Here is a 21,196-nt window from a genome sequence, read left to right as displayed (position 1 = left end):
AATATCAGATAATAATACAACCACAGCATGTGCAACATACGAACAAAGAAGAGAAGGAAACCATCCTGGTGAGTTTGACATATGGATATCATACAACAAAGAACGCATACGTACGTGATGCTCAGTACATATATACAGACATCAATCCAGTTCCAGTATCCCTGGCCCCCTGCCGATTCATTCATATTAAGCTGACCAGCGATAGCAAAGGTCTAACTCGAGGAACAATCAGATCTTCGACTTCCCCTGGCTACACATGACCATCAGAAAGTGTATTACACATACAATAGACCGGTATGAACAGTGCGATCTGTTAATTCATATTGGCATAGAGGATATTTTAAACACCAGGATATAGGAAATGGAATACATGTGACATAGGTGAAACGCACTATGCAAAAAGGTATTTGGCTGCATGTTCGACGTGATCGTCCGAGAATGACGCCATAAAGTAGTAGCTGTGATCGTAATCCGCATGATAACGGACCTGGACGTTCTCGACGCCCGCTTCTTTGGCGGCCTTTTCAAAGTTCTCGGGGAGAAGTTGGCCCTGGTTATAGAAACCATCACCCTTGCCCTATAGTACTTCATTAGCTTTCATCCCATACATACTACTCGGGTAAGAGGAACCAAACTTACTACATCAATCAAGACGTCCAGCGGTCCCTTCCACTTCTTCACCAACTCTGTGGCATCGTGCTCCGCCCACTTGGGGTTCTCCTTATCTCCACCAAAGTATCCCTTGAATGCTTTGTCACCCCAGGGGCAGTTGATAGGGTTGCAGATGGGGGCAAAGGCCGACACGGACTTGTATTTTCCGGGGTTGCGGAGGAACTTCTTTTCGTCAGTGTCTATGCTTTATGTCTTGCCTGCTGGATGACGGAGACTCACCAGGGTAAGAGCACCGTGGCCACCCATGCTATGTCCCGTAATGCTGACACGGCTGGAGTCAAGTTGAGGGAATGCTTCAAACACCGTCTTGGGCAACTCTTCAGTGACATAAGTGTACATGTTGTAGCCGTTGTTGAAAGGAGGGTTGGTAGCGTCAACGTAGAAGCCGGCACCGGTACCGAAGTCCCAAGAGTCGTTCTCTCCTTGGATATTCAGGCCACCTGATTGAGTGATTAGCTCAGTCTGCACACAGTTTAATCGTTGGTGTTGGCGCTACGCACGAGGACTGGTATCAGGGTAGAGCACAGCAATGCCCTTCTTGCTAGCGCCATGTTGGAAGAAGCCCTTCTCGGAACAGTTGTCCGCCGTGCAAGTGAGACCGGACAGATAGATGAGAACGGGGACCTTCTGGCCGGAGCTGAGAGCCTGGGGAGGGAGGTAGAGGTTAAAGGACATCTCGCATTTGGTGGAGGTCGCGGCATGGCTGAGCTTAAGCAGCTTGCCGCCGAAGGAGGCGATTGTCGCTTTGGTGGTGACCGACATGGTAAGACAATTCGCTGGGGTGAATTGATTGAAGTTGCGAGAAGAAACGGAGGAAGGAGAAGGGGAAGAGTTATGAGATGACGGATGGTGGGGGTGGGGGATTTCCTCATGAGGGGAATGAGGGGCTCTTCCTGACTCAGCCATTCTCCTCACGGGAATTATTTTCCTGATCGAGCAATATCACAACAGTCCCTAAGGTACGTCTACTCAGATATTGGTGGTATATGCAGTACACAACAATGCCATGAAGAAATAGAAGAGAAACGAGTTGCGCTATGCTATGTAGTTCCAAACTCCGTATGCAACCCAAAAAAAGGGAAAATCTACTCTAGAAACACCGCCGGAATCCCATAGATCACCGGAGCTGCCCCATTCAAATACTTCAACACACACGCTGACCGAGACTGCGAAACTGATGCGTCCAGACTTCTCCTATCACACACCTCATCTCCGATCAGTCCCCATTTCTCGAATGTTGATTTTGCAAACCGATCAATGTCTTTATCCGTAACATCCCAAAGCGTAGCCACCAAAGCGGGACTGCCCGCGTGCAGGTAATTCATTGGAGTGCCGTATGGCTCATACTCCCCAGCCTCGGTCAAGGTACCGCTGCTGCAGCCCATTAGGAATGCGACCGCACACCGATCCAAACGCTTGATTGTGCGTCCACGGATGTACTGTGCGCCGCTCCCATGTCCAAAGTAGAGGAAGAGACTGGACGATTCCAGTCCGTCTCGGAACTCATCCTCTGTAGGGACTCGGTTGACAATACCATTCCATCCATTAATTGGCAAAAGATCCTTCTCGAAAGTACCTTGGGTAGTCTGCAAATCACCTGTGGGGTTGAGAACATAAGTCCCCTTTCTCTTATCAATGCCTAAGCCTGACACGGGAGCATCTGCAGTGCCATTTTGGAACTGGAGGATGCGATCGCGGAGACATTCCAGAGATGGAACGCGGCAGACTGGGAAGCCCTGTAGACATGGCAGGGACTCCCAAGGAAATAAATGGAGAGCCTTATCCAGGACCAGAACTGTATGGTTTGGAGCTTGTCGGCTGCCCTCACTCTGTACTGATTCATGGTAGCCTTTAAGAGCATCCAAGGTCTCCAGCACCATCATGTCGAAATCAATCTCGTCGTATGCATTGCGTTCGCCTTGGAATTGCAAAATATCCACCACGAAATAAAGGAGGTCCATCATAGTGTCCTCGGGGTCTTCTTGGTCATCCAAGTCTTTGACACTAATGAATAGTTCTAACACGTTCTGATGAAGGGTAAGTTTTGGGCCATCCGCTTTTCTCCCCTTCTGCCGAGATGGCAAGTGTTTATCCAAAATGCCATGGAAAACTTTCGAAAACTTTGCCAATGGTACCGTATCGTGAGGAACAGGAGAGAATATCCCTCGAAATCCTCCAAACCAAACATTTTCAATGTTCTGTAGAAGATTCTCCATCTGACGGTCGAGGGCCTCGCGATTTTTCCACCAATTCTTCTTGGCCTGCCGGTCAGTTTGGGCCTTGGCAGCATGCGCACTTTCGTTGGCTAGCTTGATAAGTTCCTGCATTTCACTTCGCCCGTCATCAAAAGTGAACTGATCCTCCTCTTCGTCCTCGGCCGAGCCCCTTCGCAGAGGCAGGCGGAGAAGAAAAGGCGAGCGCCCCCGGTGTAATCTGGAGATGATAAACTCGTTGCGGTCTGTACTAAGGGAGAGCGACAGAACATTCCAGTTTTCCGGGAGTATGTCGACATAATCTTGGGTAAAATTGGAGCACAAATCTTTATCAAAAGCTGCAGTAGACTTTGATGCTACAGGCCACGACAGGGGATCGCACGAGTCGGCCAGTTCTTTATCGATACCAATAGCAATATGTTCACGGGCGAAGGCACCAATACGCCCCATTTCTGATGTTGTCAGATGATGTATGAAATAAAGGTCAGCATCGACTTACCATTTACGTTGGCAGGGGATTGGGAGAGGGAGATGGAACTTTCGGCAGCGGTGGCGTGGGACAGCATAGATATCCGACTCATAAGACGAGACGCAGCGTGGCTATCGAGAGTTGATCCTAGAGCTGTGGCCGTGGAGAAGACACCGCCAAGACAATCGGCTGCCCTGGAGAGCATGGTAGAGAAATCATCATTTGCCTTTTGACTTCTCGATCGCGCTGTTCTTGGAGGAGCTCGTGTCTTTCTAACTGTGGATGTCTTGCTAGATGACTTAGTTTCGTCCATAACCTTGCTGGATGACTGTAGAGATGGCAATGAAATTGTCGATTCCGGCAGAACACAGTACACAGCGTGAGAAGCGAAGTGGCGGATGGCATCTGCCAGAAAGTGCTCGCTTTCACCTATATGCAGCGAAATCTTGCTATCTCGGGAAGTGGCATACTGTCGAGCGTCGTTGAGCAGGTTGGAGGCCTTGTCGAACTGACGAAGGGCGCGAGAACAAGCAGCCTGCTGTTGTAAGATGTCACTTCTAAGATGAGACAGGGAAGTCGAGTCAGGGGATAAATCAGCACTATATGCGGATATTTTGGTTGCACTTTTCGTAGTGGTAGCACGAGTCCTTCGAGTTGTCGTGGTCGAGATTGAGGCAGTTGTTTGATGTCTTGTGCGGCGGCTGCTAGGACGAATATGAAGATTTTCCATCTTGTCTTCCAGATCGGGAATTCCGGGTACAGTAGACGTTTCGGAGCGCAGGAATTCGCTCATCGCCTTCTCCGCTTGCAAAAGCGCATGAAGCTCGTTACTATGCTGGCCTTGGGCCCTGTGGAGAGAAGCGAGAGCCATCTGGAGTGAGACCATCTCAATGCTATTGCCTAGCTGCTTTGCCGTCACCTCTGCAGCTTCAAGCAGATTTTGGCCTTCAGAGATGTGACCTCCACAAATCCAATGGGACCCAAGCTCCACTTGCGAAGCAATGAGTCTCACATTAGCATTGAGGGTCTTGTTGATCTTGAGGGCCTGTTCACCGTAATAGATGGCATCTTGAAAGAGACCATGATGAGCAGAGAGGCTTGCCAAGTTGAGAAGGGATGCATGATGGGAGCCAATGTGAGGCCAAAATGGAGCACCTTTGGCATAGGAAGTTGAGGTTGTCAGAGCGCTGGTTTGTGACACATCAAGCTTGGCCATTCCTTCCACGACAGTGTCCAGCTCAGAACTATCAGCTGCTGGCAACTCTTTGTCCCGGTTTCTCTGTGCAATCCGCTCAACCTTGGCCCAGATCCGACAATTTAGCCTCACGCTAAGCTTGGCGAAAAATAAAGCGTCATTGATCGAGCCTTGAACAAAGGAGAGACGAGAGCTCATGAAGGCAGCATCGGCCACAAGCCGTTCCCAAGAAATCTTTGTCATAACAGAACAGCCTTGCAAGTCTTGCTTTTTCTGGTTGTTCTCGTAAAGAGTTCTTGCTGCTGACAGTGTGGCCGTGGCTTTCTCTATTTCCCCTGTCTCCAGATGGTATGCCACCCAGGCTAACTGATGCGACAAGATTGCTATGCAAGACACTTTATTTGTGGCGAGGTACTGGTCTGCTTTTTCGAGGAGGCCACGGGCCCTACTGCAGTACCCCAACCGAGAATATTGAATCACGAGGCGAGAAAGAATAATGGTAGCTTCTGAGAAATCCCCAGATCCTTGCAGTTCAGTGACGCGCAAGATAAGCTCGAGCGTAGAAAGCTGGAGTTTCCAAAGTCCATGGATTTCTGTGTAATCGACAACTGCTTTCAATTGAACAAGGCAATAATCAATATCACCAACACATGCTGCAAGAGATTTGGAGTCAGGTGTCTTGCGCATGATAGCGTCCCACGTAGTGATCACATGGGTCAGATCGTCAGGCTGCAGATCACCTTGGTGCAGTCCGAGAGTGAGGCGAATTGAGATCTTCAAATGGGGTGCAAAGTTATGAAGGTCAGCATCTTCGCCCAAGGTTCCATCATGGTTGATGACATTTAAACCTTCCTCGATCAATTGTTGCAACATTGCTGGTTCCAGGCAGTTTGGACGTTCCAACGAGAAGCGCAAGCCGCTCAGAACTACCCTCAAACGTCGGACAGGGTGAGCTTCAAAAGGGTATACATCTAGCAGCTTCGTTAGGAAAGAGCTAAACGCTGTTCGGAAAGCCTCGTCGCTATGTGCATAATGATTCATGTCAGCCAAAATGCCCATTTGCCATTCCAGGATATGTCCTCGCTGAAGAGAAGAGAGGGAGTCGTCGTCAAAGGCGCCCCTTATATTGGGAGACTTGCTGCGCAAGATCAACTTCAAGTAAGAAGAGAGCACACGACCAAGCATGAATCCACCAGTTTTGGGGTCCTGGATTGCGCGGTGAGGGTAGAATCCGGAACCGTGAGCCAATGTTTCATCCAAAGCACCTGCATCAATGTGCTCTGTAATTGATCGGAAGAACGCCTTTTCCGATTCGGACGCCATATTTGCCTCCATACACACCAGTGCAAGCCGCTCATTCTTCAGGGCGGAAAAACCAGTGCTCCGTTCAGCAGGCGAGCAAGTTGAAAGGAGGTATGTGGATTGCTTGAGGATAGGTAGAAGATCACGGTAGCCTTTCCCGGCCTCCTTCTCCTTGAGATAGCGCGACCAGAACAGGTTCGACAGCTTGACGAATGCCAGCCCAACAGGTTCCACGCCAGAAGAATCCAGAACCACTTCCTCGCCAGAACAGTGTACCGTCATGAGAAGTCGTTGACAATCCGACAAACAGGAAAGAATGTCTTCCCAGGCAGGAATCTGGGACATGATCGAGAGTTTGCCGACAGCAATAGCTGAGTCAACCCCAGCAAGCACAATACTCTTGCAAGCGTTCACGCGCTTCAAAAACGACTCGTAATCCTTCGGTTCCTCGTCCTTGGAAGGCTCCCTGCCGATGTAACGCCGTAAGAATCGAAGGAATGCAGTAAGGTACTCGTGAATGCGCGATGGAGCCTCCTTGGTCACCTCGATCTTTTTGCTGTCTCTTCCGACCACCTCACCAAACCATCCCATCGCCAGCTTCTTCAGTTTAGCTGATTCGACCAACAACTCGTCAAGGTCGCTAGAGCTACCTCTCAGCGACATGCCGAGCGCAGAAGTGGCCTCAGAGACTGCGTCCAGTAAACTCGTTCCGGAGAATTGACCGGAAGACTTCGTCGCTTGAAAATGTAGCGACGCAATCTTGCATCGCACAGTAGCCAAAGACAGACCCTGCGTGACAGAAAGCGGGTTGATCGATTCTGTATAGAGTCGAAGGGCCTCATCAAAACATCCGGATTCTTGGGCAAGTTGGCCCAGGATAGTGGCAATGCGAGCCACCGAGATGCTGTCTTTGGTGTTTGCGCTGGTAGTTTTCGACAACTTGGACACAGCCGCTTGAAGACGAACAATAGTTGTGTACATGGAGGCGAACTCGGACTTTTCCAGGCCTTTGCTCTGATGAACGAAGTTGGCCAGATAGCGAGCCAGAGGGTCCCACATCTCCTTGACCTCATCACAAATATGACCTGACAGTTTCCAGCTCTGGCAGCGAATTTCCAAGGCGAGCAGCTGCAGTGACAGCGACGTGATAGGCATTAACCGATCCTTGCTCGTAGGACTGGCAGAAGGCGCGTGACCACCCGACAACGACAGGATTGTGTTCGACAATAATTGCAGTTGAACCGCAGCCTTGTCTTTAGTAAGGACACCCGCCTCCAGTGCTGCTAGGATCACGCTTGCTGGGCTGCTTGAATCGGAGAACGGCAGACACGGGGTGATGTTTTGAATCGTAGAGGTCTTCTTTTCTGCCGCAATAAGACGCAGTGCATTCGACTGGAAGGTTACCAGTAAGGCAAGCAACGGTCCAGCCTGGGATACATTCACAAATGACAATAGATTCGACATGCGCTCCTTTGCTGGTTCGTCTTCCACCGCCCTGGGGTTCGCCTTACCCTTCGTCGTCTTCTTCCGGGCCGTGGTCCGACTATCCAAGTATTGCTGAATCCTCCTTTTGAGCCCCCTTAGTTCTTTATACGCCATATCGTTGAGCCCAAGGGAAAGGTATCGCCCCGCAAGCACGCAAGCGCCTTGTTCGAGTTGTACGTTCGGGACTGCGGTGTCCGAGCTCGTCTGCTCGGTCTTCAGAGTGCGCAACGAACCAAGGGCCATACGCGCGCATTCGGCCACGGAAACGACACCTTCATCCACACCATCCTGCTTTGCCAGAGTGCGCGGGGTGGTCTTCGATTTAGTTGGGGAGGTCGATCGCGGGGAGACACTTGTCGATGACCGGACGCGGAGGTCGTCTCGCTTCGATGATTGGAGCTTCACAGCCTCGGATAGCGTCTTCAAGGTGGTGTTGAAGACTTCTGTTGCAAGAACAAGGCGTTCCTGGTATGAGAGTCGCGCCGCATCCTGCTCGACGAGTGTGTTCAATGTTGTCGCTTGTGTTGATGTCTTTGTTTTGGTGGTGCGCGCTGTGCGTGAGCGACTAGTCGCGGTCGAGGATTTCGTCGTTCGGCTGCCTTTCTTCGCAGGGATTGTGTCATTCCCTGAGGTCGCCGAGGAACTGCGAAAGAGCGTTTCGAGCGCCAACACGGTGGCATCGGAGCATGTTGACGTCGAACGGACGGCCTGTTTCACCGACTCCACTGAAGAATCGGGGAGGAGAGCTGCGACAGTCATGGCGGGTAGAGATAGTTATTGGAAATTGGGAGTGGATGATGTCTCCATTGGAGAGCCTGGCGGGAATAAGTTGACGTGCTGCAGATAGACAAGCGGTGATGTTCGGTCTGCTCTGCATGGACGTTCAATCACGGGGAAGAGGCTCCTCGTTGTTGTAGCAACGGGAGTCACGCTACTCCTGATTCGGTATAGTGCTGCCAAGCCTCCGACAGTCCGACCGTCACGGGACTTTTCGATCTGAAGCCGACAGAAGTACTCAGAGTACTGCTGCATCTTCCACCGGGCTCTCATCTCTCCCTTGACAGTGTGATACCTCGGCCGAAACCGTCAATATGAGCTTCACGCGACTCCCTTTTCACTTCCTACTTCGGAGAAGCCCAATCCCCCGCGCAATCCCTCCCCCGCCCCAAATCCGCTGCCAATCCACAACCTCACGAGCGATGCCACGATTAGCGCAGGCGTCGGTATGGACGTCCATGATACCGAAATTCTTGAGGAACCGTGGAGCCAAGGGCGCGCAAACCGACAGCCCCAAGTCGAAGGAGTGGAACCCGGCCAGCTTCTACATCATTATCTTTATTCTGATCGGGTCGCAAGCCATCCGGATGATCGCGCTCAAGAATGACTATTCTGCCTACACGCGGACCACAGATGCGAAGATTACCCTTCTACGCGAGGTCATTGAGAAAGTGAAGGCAGGCGAGAAGGTCGATGTCGAACGGTTGCTGGGGACGGGAGATGAGGCAAAGGAGCGAGAATGGGAAGAAGGTTAGTTCCGATGCGTTGTGGGGTTCTCAGCCTCCTCACTAACTGTGCTGGACCTGTATAGTGCTGCGAGAGATCGAAGCGGAAGACTCGTTATGGCATAAGAAGTCTAAGGACAAATCCAAGCAGGATGCGAAGTCTCAATCGGAGCAGAGCGAGGTGCAGCGGACAAGCCAGAAAGATACGGTGGTGCCCGCAGTGGGCACTGGGATTGAAGAACCACCTAAAGATGGCCAGACGAAACGGAAACTCAACTTCTTTTGATTCATTTCTGGAGAGCCGAGTCGCGTCGTCGGTCCATCACCCTCGATTAGACATGTGGGAAGTGTGGCCTTCCGAGTCCCAGGACTACACTGGTGGCCTAGATGCTTGACATCCTGGATACGCTGACTCGATCTAGATTTTTTCTATACCTTTGCGCCCTGGGAGAGTCGCTAGAGCCGTCTGAATGTACAGTACTTGACCATCCTGTATGAATATGATACCCGCCAGCTCCATGCATACCTGCCAGCCCGTCCCTCTATTATAATACCCGCATCGAACATCTCGAATGGTTGAACATATTAAATATCTCACTCATGCTCCTCAAGAACAATAAGAATAGACAGAATAATAACACAAAGATAATGGAACCTGTACACTCATATCACGACCACAGGGCCAACATCCCGAGAGGACGGTAGAAACCAGGAAGCGCAAGCTCTAGACATCAATGCAAAATGAATTGCAACGGCATGAATCGCCCCCCCACAACATCAAGTCTATCCGATTTTAGTACAAACGGGCAAAAATGCGAGATTGGTGCCTGTACGGGGGATTGGGGGGAAAGCAGAGGAAACAAGCAGAAAAACGTAATCTTCGTCCCAACCCAACCAGAACCCCGGGAACCAGAAAAGGCGACGGGTACTATGAGAATGGAAGGTATTTCCAAGTCAAATAACAAAGGAGATCAAGCATAAAATCAAAAGAAGGCCAACTCAACGCTATGGAACGTAAGATGCATATTTATTGCTTCTGGCTCTGGAGGAACTTGGGCCACTGCTCGGAACGGGGGATCTGAACGCGCCCGATGTTCTCATCCAGGTCCAGGATCAGCTTCAGCGCGTTTCTCGATCTCAGGTAGGGCAGCGGAGCCTTGGCCACTTGCAGGCCGACGCCAGGCTCTACCTGGCCGCTGGGAGTGACATCCTGCTGAGATCCGGGCATCGGGAGCCACTTCTGCAGGACTTCGTAGGCCGCCAGAGTGAAACCGAACTGCGGCGATGACCGAATGATACGGGCAGGACCGCCCTTGAAGAAAGCCTTGAAACCTTCTTCCTTCCAGATGGTCGCGGCGCAGTGACGGAGACCGGTGTAGCTGACCTCGCCCTTGCGGGCCTCGACCTGCAGACGAGTCTTGATCACATCGCAGGGCGTCGTGAAGTAGGCGGCCGGCATACCGGCGATGGCACCGGCCGTGAGAAGCTGCACGACGCCGAGCTTATGGGTCTGGGATTCGCCGAAGAAGTCGGACTTGAGGTGAGAGTATGTGGGGAAGTAGATGGCGGAAAAAGGAACTGTCCGAAGGTCAGATCGGCCAGTTCCGGCAGATGGCACTAGAGCGGGTGTGACTTACCATCGCGCAGCAGACAGGCGCTGGCTCCCTTATACAGACCCATCAATCCCAGGTTCTTTACGATCCACAGCGCCGAACGGCGAGGAGCCCCTTCGACGGTCTTTGCAATCTCACCCTGCACTTGCAGACGAATTTTGACGATTTCCAGAGGGTTCGTGAAGATCTGAGTGAAGCGCAGTCAGCATTCGCGCGTCTCCAACTTGGAGGTCAAGTGAGTCAACTTACAACTTGACAAGCTCCTGCGGTACCACCAGCCAGGATTTCATAGGGGTACCAGATCTTGTGTGTCTCCTTGTTGGTGAAGTGCCCACGGACCAGATCGTTCACGGTCAGCTTGATAGCCTTCTCGGGGGCCACACCAATGAGCTGAGGAAGAACACCCGAGTACAGGCCGGTGAAACCCTCATTCCGAATGACCTTCCGGAAGCAGTCGATCGAGTTGTTGTACAACCGCTCACCCACGCGAGTAGACCGCTGGTTCTGCATACGCGTCTTGACCAGGTCGATGGGATAGACCATGAAAGCACCGAACGCACCCGCAAGACTACCCAGGGCGAAATGATGCACCGATTCCAGCACACTGTACAAGACAGACCTGGTCTTATCGGCGGCCTTCGAGGCCGTCCCCGTTGCCGACTCCAGGGCCTGTCCCGCGACGGCCAGAGGCATGCGCCACGAGGCATCGATGACCTTGGCGAAGTCTTTCTGCGACAGCCTACCGGACGGGGCATCCAAGCCGGCGAAGTGGAATAAGATATCGGCCTCCATTGGCGTAAACAGGGAGAAGCGAGTGACGCGAGCGGCCTCGTTCAGGAAGTCTGCCCGTGTGATCTTCCCGTCGTCACTCTTCATGGTGGCCTCGTGTACAATCAGGTCGATCATATCCATCTCGCGCATCACATTCTGGAAAGCACGGACTGTGGCGTAGGAGATCTTGGTGCCGGCGGAAATGTTACAGAGGCTGGGAAGGTGCTCGAGGACATAATCGGACAGCTTGTGTTTCGACGTCTCCAGGATGATGCGCTGGAAATCTTCGGGCTCGATGTAGCCGTCGCCATCCTTATCGAAGATGTGGAAGGCCTGACGGATGCGCTCGCCTTGAAGACCACGCAGCATCTGCGCGAACTGGGGGTAGGTCATGTCGTGACGGCTTTTCGTGCGGCCGGTGTACAGGGAGGCCCATTCGGAATTCCAATCGAAGGGGATGCTGTCCTTCTTCTTGTTCAGGTTATAGAGGTTCTTGAAGCTCTCCCACTTGACGGTACCCGTTCCATCGGTGTCAAACAATCGGAAAGCAATCTCATATTCGGCGTCGGGTTTTGCGAGGAGGTTCTCGAAGGTCGCCCAGTCGGTGAGGCTGAGCTTTCCGGTATTACGCCGGTCTGCGACGCGGAAGAGGATACCATAGTGTTCCCGTTTGATTTTGTGCTGGAAATCAAGAAAGATAATGGGTCAGCTGGGCATCAATCAACGATGACACATCGAGGACGGAACATAGACTGCGGCACGAAAGAGGTCCACAAGGGGATGAAAACTCACGTAGTCTTCATGCTTGGGAGCCACGGCGTCAATGAAGTCCTCTTCACTCATGAAGAACTCCCCCGTCGCATCATCCTTGCGCGCATGACGGAGGAAGTTGGCCTTGGCCTGGTGCGAAGGCTGGGACTCATTGGAGCTTCCCACCAAGGACTCTTTCACAGCATCCCTGACGCTGGTCATTGTGCAAGAGGCAACCGACAAACCAATGCCTAAAAGAACCACACGGGAGAGGAGGAGAAGCAGAAGAGAAGAGGAAGCTGGGGAGAGAGCCAGGAAATGGACTTATGAAGGGGTTGGTTGGGATAAGAAAAATATGTGGAGAAGGGAAATTAAAACCATGGGGGCTCCGAGGGTATTTCGCATATGGATGTACACCTGGAGTCTCGGGCTGGGGACTACTCTATTCGTTTCTAGGATTTATTTCTATGGGACTTTTGTGTTCATTCTTCTCCTTCTTGTGAGCATCATATCAAATATTTCTGATTCTACGAGTTCTACATCATCCATAATCATATCCGTAAATACACAGGTAATCGAAATACCGCACTGCAGCCTCACCGCCCCTGGCATGCGTGAATTTCTCTAGTTCTTCACCGGTGAGTGCTGGTTTGTTATCGGACTTGACGCCGAACACTCTCCGCATGATACATACGATCCCTTCACGGTGATGGCGTGTCCCTTCGCGATGCATCCGACAACAGTAGCATGCTCTACCCTCCAGACCATGTACATGTGCGGAGGCAAAACAAGAACTCAATCCTCACGGTCGGTTCCAAAAAAAGCCACGGGTGTCCCGAGGCACAACCATCAATATCAACTACTGGACGAGCCACACGGTAAACTCCGGAACCCTCGCCATCCGCACTGATCATCCCCCTGGAAGCCCGATGAGGGGAGGCGAGATGCAAGAAAAAAAAAATCGTAGACCCCTGTCAGATTCCAGAAGGGTGTGGAAATTTTTAAATTCAAACTGACCAGGGTTTCACATACGATGGCAAATTTCCATCTTGACTATCTCTCCGAGAATTCCACATAGACACGTATTCTGACCACGTATCTGGAAAATATCGGAACCCCATTTCCAGTGATCGAATCTTCACATGATCTGACACCCCCAAAAAAGAAAACCCATGACAACGCCATCCAGTCCAATCCAGTCTGGAGGAGTCCATTCGGCCCGATGTGCGCGGGAGAAAATCTCGACCACCGCGAATTGCGACGGGCGACTCCGTCTCCGGTGGGGGGTCCGGCGGGTCCAGAATTGGAGAAAGGATGCTGACCGTGAGGGGGAGCTGGTCGTCTAGTCCTCCGGCCGTACTCCGTATCATCCGCTGATCACGATGTGACGCTCGGCCCTACTCCGATCTCCTCTGAGGAACTGTCAGGGCTCTCAAGTCTCGACATTGGTACGCATTGGCGGGATAGACGATTCCGGGGGAGATGCACGGAACATGGTATTACGTAGGATGGGATAATTGTGTGTCAATAACATATGATCGAGTTCGATGAAGTTGACCGGAAGACAAAAGAAGATGGGTGGGTAGACGATGGTCACGTGCTCAGGCCGCACGTCCCTCCGCACTCCGGACACGCACCAATCGGGGCTTGACCACCGCTCGCAGTACAATAGAGTAATATATCATCGCCTACTTGTATATCAACAACTACATCTCTTCATCCTTAGATCCTATCGCCTGCTGGGAGAATTCTGTACAAGTCAGCTGTGATCTCTCCCACCGTCAATCGTACTTACGGTCCACCCGAGTATGTCGGAATTTCCTCGCCGGTACGCCATTCTCAAACAGCAGGTCGATCTCTCCAAACGTCCGGTCTTTCGTCTCTGGAAGCCGGAACCAGCACCAAATGTTGCAGGCCAAATTTGTGCCTGCATAGAACAATCCTGCTTTGGCGCCCCAATTCCATGCTAGGGTGACATATCAGCGAGTCATTCACCTTACAGATAACACCCCCTTACGTACCTGTCGCAGAAAGCATGCGCGGCGTGACGCTGTTCTGAAAGATGCCCGTCAAGTTATAACAAAATCTCCCGATCACAATGGTTTTGTAACGCAACCGTCCCGAGGGCGTCTCCGCGACAATCGGGTAACATGCGGGCCCAACACTGATCATGTTGCAAAGGGTCGAGATCACCAGGAGGATCCCAATCGCCAGTTGAGCTTGCCTCCCGTCGGCCCATCCAAGTCCGCCGATTATCACGAGACAGACAAACATAAAGGCCATGCCGCACATGTAGATCGTGGCGCGTCCGACGTGGGGGAATAGAAACCAGCAGATGACACCTCCGACGATGTAGCACGCGGAGAGTGCAATGTTCAAATCGAAGGATTGGACTTCCGAAAAGCCTGCCGCTTCCAGGAACACCACGGCATACCCCAGGAGAGCGTTTCCACACAGGATCTGCGCAGCCCAGACGACGCAGTTCTACAGAAACAAACGTTAGTCCTCGAGTAACTCGGAGATGGAGGTGTCAGGGTAACCTACAATCTCCGTCCGCCGCAAATTCGTGCCCTTGAAACAGTCCAAGAAGCTGGCGTTGGCTGTCTCGGACTTTTCCAGCTCTGTTGTGTGTCGGATGTATGCCAGAGTGGCCTCCACCTCCTGTTGTCGTTCCGGGGTGTCCTGGCGCAGCCGCATCAAACTCCCACGAGCCTGCTCGATCTTCCCTCTCCTCACCGCATTCCACGGCGACTCGGGCGCAAGGTACGCTCCAATGAAGAGAGGAACTGGCCACACCCATTGAAGCATAAACGGGAGCTGCCAACCGAGGTTGCCGTCGAGTGTGGTCACCGCACGAACAACCCCAGAGGAGAGCAAGATCCCAGCGCCCCAGCACATGCACACATACGCCGTGACATATGGACGAATGACGGTTGGAACAACTTCCGATGCGTACGTTGTGGAGAGAGTCTATGGGCCCAATGTGAGCACAAGGGTCTCTGCGGAGGGCAGGGCCACAAACCTGGAAAACACCCCATGGGATACCGCACATCGACTCTCCCCATGCCAGGATGGAGAGTGAGGGAGCGAAAACCGGGATAAATATAGCAGCAGCCATCCATACCATAAAGAACATCAGAGTGGGCCGACATCCGAAACGATCTTGCGCGTATGCGTTGACCAGAAGACCTGCAAGTTGTCCGACCAGCGACGAATTCGATAGTCCCGATTGCCACGATGCTGGAATTGCCTTCACGCCAGTTTTGGGGTCGGGAATTCCAAACCGATCTTTGAACTGGGTTTGCCCGTAGAAAGAGGTTATCTGGTTCAGTCGGTTAGCATCGTACATTTGCGATCAGACCCCCCATTGTTGGAACCGTTGACGGACAATATTCAGGTCATATCCCTCCATGATCAGACTTGTGGAAAGAAACATAGCCCAGAAGACAGCCTTCTTGTACTTCTTCAGGGCCTGCGAGATTGTCAACTGTCGGTCCGCCGTGTCACTCTCCTGAGCTTGTTGGATCAGCTCTGCGATAGTGACATGACTCTCGACCTCCCGTCTTTTCGGGATAACCTTCTCTGGTGTCATTCTTGGTAATTCCCAGGTTGATCGACTCCCAGAAGAATATTGTCGGACTCATCAGGATATACGAATGTCTGACTCTGAGTCGTCTCCACAGGAAAGATCTATATATGAATAAAACTAACTGACTCCCTGGTAAAATACGTATTCCCCGCAACTCGGCTCATTTCTGCCACATGACTTTCCAAGATGCCGTAGGTCCTGAGCCATACCTGCTTCGCAATGATGCTTTGCTTGCTTCATCGGTCAATATCCCGCATTTACCCCGGACTTTGCGCGGGACACTTTGCGGGGGTGGGGCGCAACTAGCCAGAACACGAGTCGATAGACCGTCGGCTAGGTTAATACTCAAGCGTTATCTTTGCCGACTATAGCTCTCTTTGATCGACGTCTTTAGGAATAGACGGAATACGGGAGGGGGTTGTTGTAGTAACCCCCACGCCAGCCCAAACCCAAGGACAACGACCATCATTAGGAAGCCCTCCCCTCTCTTGCTCTCGATCGACGATACCTAGCTACCAACTGCTACATGTCAGCGATTATTCGGTTAATTCTGTTTAGCCGAGAAGTATAGTCACAAAAAACCGAGGAAAGCGAACTTGATACTACTTCCCCCACGCTACGGCCTCGAGCTGCTAGTATGACGTCTTGAGATGCGCTCATCTTAGCCAATGATCAAGATAAAAGAGACACGCACGACCTCGTAGCCAGTTGAGAGAACTATCCAGCGGGTAATTGCAGACAGGACGGCCATACCCCTCTCCCCGCTCCAGCTCGAGTCGTGTATATGAATTTCCCCTCTCACATAACAGCTCACCCTGTAACTTCAAACACCAAGACCGTCAGAGCCAACTCGTCGCAATGGCCTTCACCCCAGGATCTGTCCGCGATGTGGCTATCACCTCTCCATTCTGGTCCCAGATGCAGGCCTGCTCCAGAAACAATACCATCCCAGCCATCATCAAAGCCCAGAAAGAGACAGGACACTGGTACTGCCTCACTTGGAAAGAAGGCCACCCGGTGAAACCGCATCCCTTCTGGGACTCGGATATCTACAAGGTGACGGAAGCTGCTTGTTACTTCCTCATGACGCATGAAGACTCAGCATTGCGGGCTGAGGTCGAAGCGGCCGTGGATATGATTCGTGCCGCGCAGCACCCCGACGGTTACATTAACTCCTACTACACCGTCCGCGGGATCCAGAACCGCTGGACGAACATCCGCGACATGCATGAACTGTACTGCATCGGCCATCTGATCGAGGCGTGTGTGGCCTACGAGACGCTGACAGGTAGCGGCCGTCTTCTGGACCCCGTCATGAAGGCAATCCACCATGTGGCCTCGGTTTTCGGCCCCGAGGAGGGCAAAAAGCACGGGTATCCAGGACACCAGGAAATCGAGATTGGGCTTCTGCGACTCTACGAGCTCACCGGGGACTCCCTCCTGCTGAGCCTAGCCGAGTATTTTATCCTGGAGCGTGGGAAGCGTGACGCACACGGGGAGAGCTACTACGACCAGGAAGCGAAAGCTCGGGGCGCCGACCCGTACGATGGGATGGGCTCGGAGATGAAATCTACCTACCGGTTCCCGCGCGATTATTCCTACCACCAGGCACATGTACCTCTTGTCGAGCAGAATGAGATCAAAGGACATTCGGTACGGGCTGTATACTATCTGACTGCGGCCACGGACTACGTGCGTCTGAGCGGGAACCGCGCCGTGCAAGATGCCGTTGATCGTCTGTGGAGGGATACCGTCGATGCGAAAATCTACGTGACAGGCGGGCTGGGTGCAATGAGACAATGGGAGGGGTTCGGGCCTCGTTTTTTCATGGGCGACGCTGAGGAAGGACACACTTGTTATGCGGAAACGTGCGCCTCATTTGGACTGATTAACTGGTGTTCTCGCATGCTGCGGTTGAAGCTCCACAGCGAGTACGCCGATGTGATGGAAACGGCACTCTACAATGGATTCCTCGGGGCGGTTGGCCTGGACGGGAAGTCATTCTATTATGAGAACCCTTTGACAACCTACACGGGACACCCAAAGCCCCGGTCAACATGGTTCGAAGTGGCCTGCTGTCCTCCCAATGTGGGTAAGCTTCTTGGGTCGCTGGGGTCGCTAATTTACTCGTCTCTGGGGAGTGATAATACCGTGGCTGTCCACCTGTGGATTGCCAGTGATTTCACGGTTCCCAACTCGGCTGGCACGGTTGTATCGCAAAAGACGAACATGCCTTGGTCGGGCAAGGTTGAGATCACTGTCCGCGGCCCTAAGGCAGTGAATCTAGCTCTTCGAATCCCCAGCTGGGCGTCTGATTATACTTGCTCTGTGTCTGGGGGAGAGACGCGGGACGGCTACTTGTATCTCCCTGCGGTGCAGGATTCGACCGTTGAGCTGGAATTCCCGATCGAGCCGCGCAAGGTGTATGCGAACCCGCTCACTGGGAAGGATGAAGTGGCGGTTATGTTGGGGCCGCTGGTCTACTGCATCGAAGACGTGGATAATAAGGCTGTGGATGTAGACTATGTCGCGCTGACAGACGGGCCGGTTGGCAAGGGCGCGCCGACGAAGATCGCTACCGTCGAAGATGTCATCCCGCTCTATACACAAGGCAAGACTCTTGTCAATAAGCAGTGGTCGAAACTTTATGGGTCGTCTCCGTGGCGGTGGAGCGATGAGACAATTGATATGGTTCTTGTGCCGTACTTTTTACGGATGAATCGAGGAGGAAATGGGGGTATGCGCGTGTGGAGTAGACGTGTATAGAAAATGTTGACTCCAATACCCTTTTTACTCTATTCTTGGAGTAATAGAAGGGGTATGTACTGCAATATGGACTCCGCACACGCACCTCAGAACTCCCCCACAAGCGGCGCTACGGTATGCCTAAATCAGATACACTAACGGCGTGCTTTTGATAAATCGGGCATTCTCTAGCGTCGGAATCTCTCTACAAAATAGTGGAGACGCGGTTCCTTGTCTGGTATGTGCATCCGAGCGTTTGGAGCCCCCGGAATATTGTCCCAAATTTATCCAGAAACAGCTTTAGTACCGTCAATCGAAGAGGTATGAGGATAGAGAGTATGATACCAGCGGTGAATTTCAGTTCAGGTCTTCAAAGTAAGATGTGGCTTTGTTCGTACTCCTTTTTAGCGAGTTGACGCCTCCCGAATCTTGGTGCATTTTCTTGCCCAAGGCTGCATCACACGAGGATTGTAGGTGCATATGCTTTGCATAGATCGTAGGACCGGGGCTTGAAAACACCCCCTCGCGTATGTCAGGTGTAAGCAAGAATTTATGACGGGGCTATGGTGTTAATTATATCTACAAGAGTGAAGTCTAGCTAGTATACATGGATATCTAATCGTCATAATTTACACCCGCAGCCACCCACCAGGGCCAAGGACTCCCCCATCATCAGCCCGCGGATCAAGGCTCCATTTCCTCAACGCCCGGGCACCCAGATCCGTCCGCCAGCCCGCCTCAAACATCTCGAGGCCCGCCCATCCGATCATGGCAGCGTTATCGGTGCACAAGGCCGGCGGCGGAGCCACAATATCCACGTGTCTGAACCCGCGGACATCCAGGAACGAGCGCAGCACCGTCATGAGGAAGCGGTTGGCAGCGACCCCACCGCTGACCACGAGCGTCTTGATTTCCTGGCTGTCTGGCTGCGAGCGCAGGGCCTCCAGGGCGATGACCGTCCGGGAGGCGAGATGCTCGAAGCATACGCGCATGGACTCGCGCGCGAGATCAACCCGTTCATCATGAGATATTGTCTGCCCGGCCTTGTGTCTCTGCGAGACGATCTTGGTGACGGCGCTGGCAATGGAGGAGAAGCTGAATTGGAGGTTGCGGGTATTGGCGAAGGGCGTTGTCAGGGACCAGCCCCAGGGAGTGTCGCGCTTGACGACTTCGTCGCCGCGTTTCGCCGGAGGGCGGTAATCAGCGTAATCGGCCGGGCCATTGGGGAAGGCGAATTGCTCCAGCATTTTGCCGTACATGGTATTCTTTGAGCTCTCGAGTAGAGAAGGGGGAAGGATTTCCCGGGCTGACTTGTCTAGAGATTCTCCGATCGCGATGTCGGCGCTCGAAGCCATAACTTGGTGATCGGTGATGGAAGAGGAATTGACGAGGATGGAGTGGCCGCCGGAAACGAGTATAGAGAGGAAGGGAAATTCGGGTGTTACTGACGGCATCGGCGCGGCGTCGGCACGTTCTTGATTGTTGGACAGTGCAGAAACAAGCCGGGGAGTCAACAGATGAGCTTGCATATGATGCACGCCGACGAAAGGGATCTGCCATGCGACGGAGAGCGCCTTGCCGGTGTCTAAGCCGACGAACAGGTTGGCGCGCATGCCAGGGCCTCTTGTGACGGAGATGAAGTCCGGCCTGCGTCGCGGTGGAGGCGATTCGGCTAGCGAAATCGTTCCATGAGGTTTGGTGGTATCTTCAGATGCGACAGGGAGGTGTGACAGAGCTTTGTTGACGAGTTTTGCGAGGTTTTCTTGGTGCGATTCGAGGGCGAGGATGGGATGGACTCCACGATATGCGTTCAGGTCGGCGGTAACATTCTCAAGGAAATGAATCTTTGCAGACTGCTTTCTTTTGTTCCTTTCAACAATTGCGACTGATGTATCATCGCTTTGCGTTCGTGCATGAGTTAGTGATGCTGTGTAGCGGTGTTCTCCACCGGAGCTAGCCTACCATGATGTTTCGATAGCGAGGGTGAGAAGACCACGACGTTGACAGAACAAACGCCATCGCGCAGTTGAACGTAAAGATCTAGAGACTGATCCTGGAAGCTTTGAGGTTAACATGGGGGAGGGTGTGGACGCGATGTTCCGGAAGTGAGGAAGAATCTCTTGAACGGAAAAGCCTCGGAGTCTCGCACGGGCCATCCAAGCCCTGGCCAAAAGCCCTAATGCACCAAAGCGGTAATGGTATTATGACATCCCCATACCAAGTAGAAACAGGCCTGACCAGCCTCTTCAAGATCCTCGATTCCACTTAGGCACGTTAGATTTGATACTAGGTAGGTAGAAGCAACCAGTGGTAACTAAAGTAAGGAAGAAGACAAGTGCGAAGTTAAATAGGGGAGCATGATATAAATTGTTAACATTTAACCCTTAGCAGACCAAGTCTCAGCATTCTCATTGTCGTTGCCCAAAACTAGTACTCATAGTCTTCACTGGGCCGGTACATTGAGGTTATGGAGACAATTTCAAGCACCTGTATTGATTGCTTCACTGAGTAGTCCAACGCACTATGATGCACGTCAGGATTAAGAGTTGCTTCAGTTGGTACCGCAACATAATGTAATAGCAAGGACGAGAGAGTGGTCCAAGCAGGTGTGAGAAAGCCTATGAAAACCTTGCAAGTTTTAGCCAGCATAATGGACGTTCGTGCAGGGAGAAAAAAAAGAGATGTACCCCGATACCAGTAACATCAGGATCCGGTACCTCTGGGTAAGTTGAACAATTAAAGAAGATGCATGGCATTTCGGGTATATAGTGAAAGACAAGAGACATTAAGCTTCATAGAAGATGGCTCGAAACCTCCTTCCGCCTCCACAAGTCAAGTTCTTTTCTACTCCGTAAACCCTGAATTAGGCGCCAATTCATGCAGGAGCCTA

General features: G+C 52.2%; 7 protein-coding genes across 7 annotated transcripts; 2 read left to right on the top strand and 5 right to left on the bottom strand.

The window, feature by feature from the left end:
* Positions 1-127: 127 nt before the first annotated feature.
* On the bottom strand, positions 128-1,511 carry BDV59DRAFT_188702 (S-formylglutathione hydrolase). The gene is made up of 4 exons (XM_073691479.1): positions 1,173-1,511; positions 892-1,112; positions 640-834; positions 128-577 (listed from the first exon to the last, which is right to left on the bottom strand). The coding sequence occupies exons 1-4, from the start codon at positions 1,432-1,434 to the stop codon at positions 392-394; spliced, it is 864 nt and encodes a 287-aa protein (XP_073543118.1). The 5' UTR covers positions 1,435-1,511; the 3' UTR covers positions 128-391.
* A 170-nt stretch (positions 1,512-1,681) lies between these two features.
* On the bottom strand, positions 1,682-8,202 carry BDV59DRAFT_139871 (C50 family peptidase). Its single transcript, XM_073687152.1, has 2 exons — positions 3,385-8,202; positions 1,682-3,337 (listed from the first exon to the last, which is right to left on the bottom strand). Exons 1-2 carry the CDS (start codon positions 8,093-8,095, stop codon positions 1,758-1,760), a joined length of 6,291 nt encoding a protein of 2,096 aa, XP_073543117.1. The 5' UTR covers positions 8,096-8,202; the 3' UTR covers positions 1,682-1,757.
* A 333-nt stretch (positions 8,203-8,535) lies between these two features.
* Positions 8,536-9,124, top strand: BDV59DRAFT_196526 (DUF5321 domain-containing protein; the record flags this gene model as incomplete). Its single annotated transcript, XM_073692727.1, has 2 exons — positions 8,536-8,863; positions 8,925-9,124. 2 exons carry the CDS (start codon positions 8,536-8,538, stop codon positions 9,122-9,124), a joined length of 528 nt encoding a protein of 175 aa, XP_073543116.1.
* A 282-nt stretch (positions 9,125-9,406) lies between these two features.
* On the bottom strand, positions 9,407-12,194 carry BDV59DRAFT_211158 (citrin; the record flags this gene model as incomplete). Its single annotated transcript, XM_073695742.1, has 4 exons — positions 9,407-10,416; positions 10,476-10,638; positions 10,701-11,903; positions 12,015-12,194. 4 exons carry the CDS (start codon positions 12,192-12,194, stop codon positions 9,866-9,868), a joined length of 2,097 nt encoding a protein of 698 aa, XP_073543115.1. The 3' UTR covers positions 9,407-9,865.
* A 736-nt stretch (positions 12,195-12,930) lies between these two features.
* Positions 12,931-15,564, bottom strand: BDV59DRAFT_211154 (putative MFS alpha-glucoside transporter; the record flags this gene model as incomplete). The annotated part of the gene is made up of 6 exons (XM_073695741.1): positions 12,931-13,722; positions 13,768-13,938; positions 13,994-14,456; positions 14,517-14,942; positions 14,995-15,294; positions 15,361-15,564. 6 exons carry the CDS (start codon positions 15,562-15,564, stop codon positions 13,679-13,681), a joined length of 1,608 nt encoding a protein of 535 aa, XP_073543114.1. The 3' UTR covers positions 12,931-13,678.
* A 1,307-nt stretch (positions 15,565-16,871) lies between these two features.
* Positions 16,872-18,646, top strand: BDV59DRAFT_188697 (glycoside hydrolase family 127 protein). Its single transcript, XM_073691478.1, has one exon. The coding sequence runs from the start codon at positions 16,876-16,878 to the stop codon at positions 18,325-18,327; it is 1,452 nt and encodes a 483-aa protein (XP_073543113.1). The 5' UTR covers positions 16,872-16,875; the 3' UTR covers positions 18,328-18,646.
* Positions 18,647-18,860: 214 nt separating this feature from the next.
* Positions 18,861-21,097, bottom strand: BDV59DRAFT_188695 (N(6)-L-threonylcarbamoyladenine synthase family protein). Its single transcript, XM_073691477.1, has 2 exons — positions 20,269-21,097; positions 18,861-20,205 (listed from the first exon to the last, which is right to left on the bottom strand). Exons 1-2 carry the CDS (start codon positions 20,460-20,462, stop codon positions 18,936-18,938), a joined length of 1,464 nt encoding a protein of 487 aa, XP_073543112.1. The 5' UTR covers positions 20,463-21,097; the 3' UTR covers positions 18,861-18,935.
* Between the last annotated feature and the right edge of the window lie 99 nt (positions 21,098-21,196).

Source organism: Aspergillus ambiguus, assembly GCF_047715705.1.
Source record: "Aspergillus ambiguus strain CBS 117.58 unplaced genomic scaffold BDV59scaffold_57, whole genome shotgun sequence".
In the NCBI taxonomy this organism is placed as follows: Eukaryota; Fungi; Ascomycota; class Eurotiomycetes; order Eurotiales; family Aspergillaceae; genus Aspergillus; species Aspergillus ambiguus.
The sequence above is the reverse complement of the archived record's forward strand: the minus strand, read 5'-3'. Positions and strand labels throughout refer to the sequence as shown.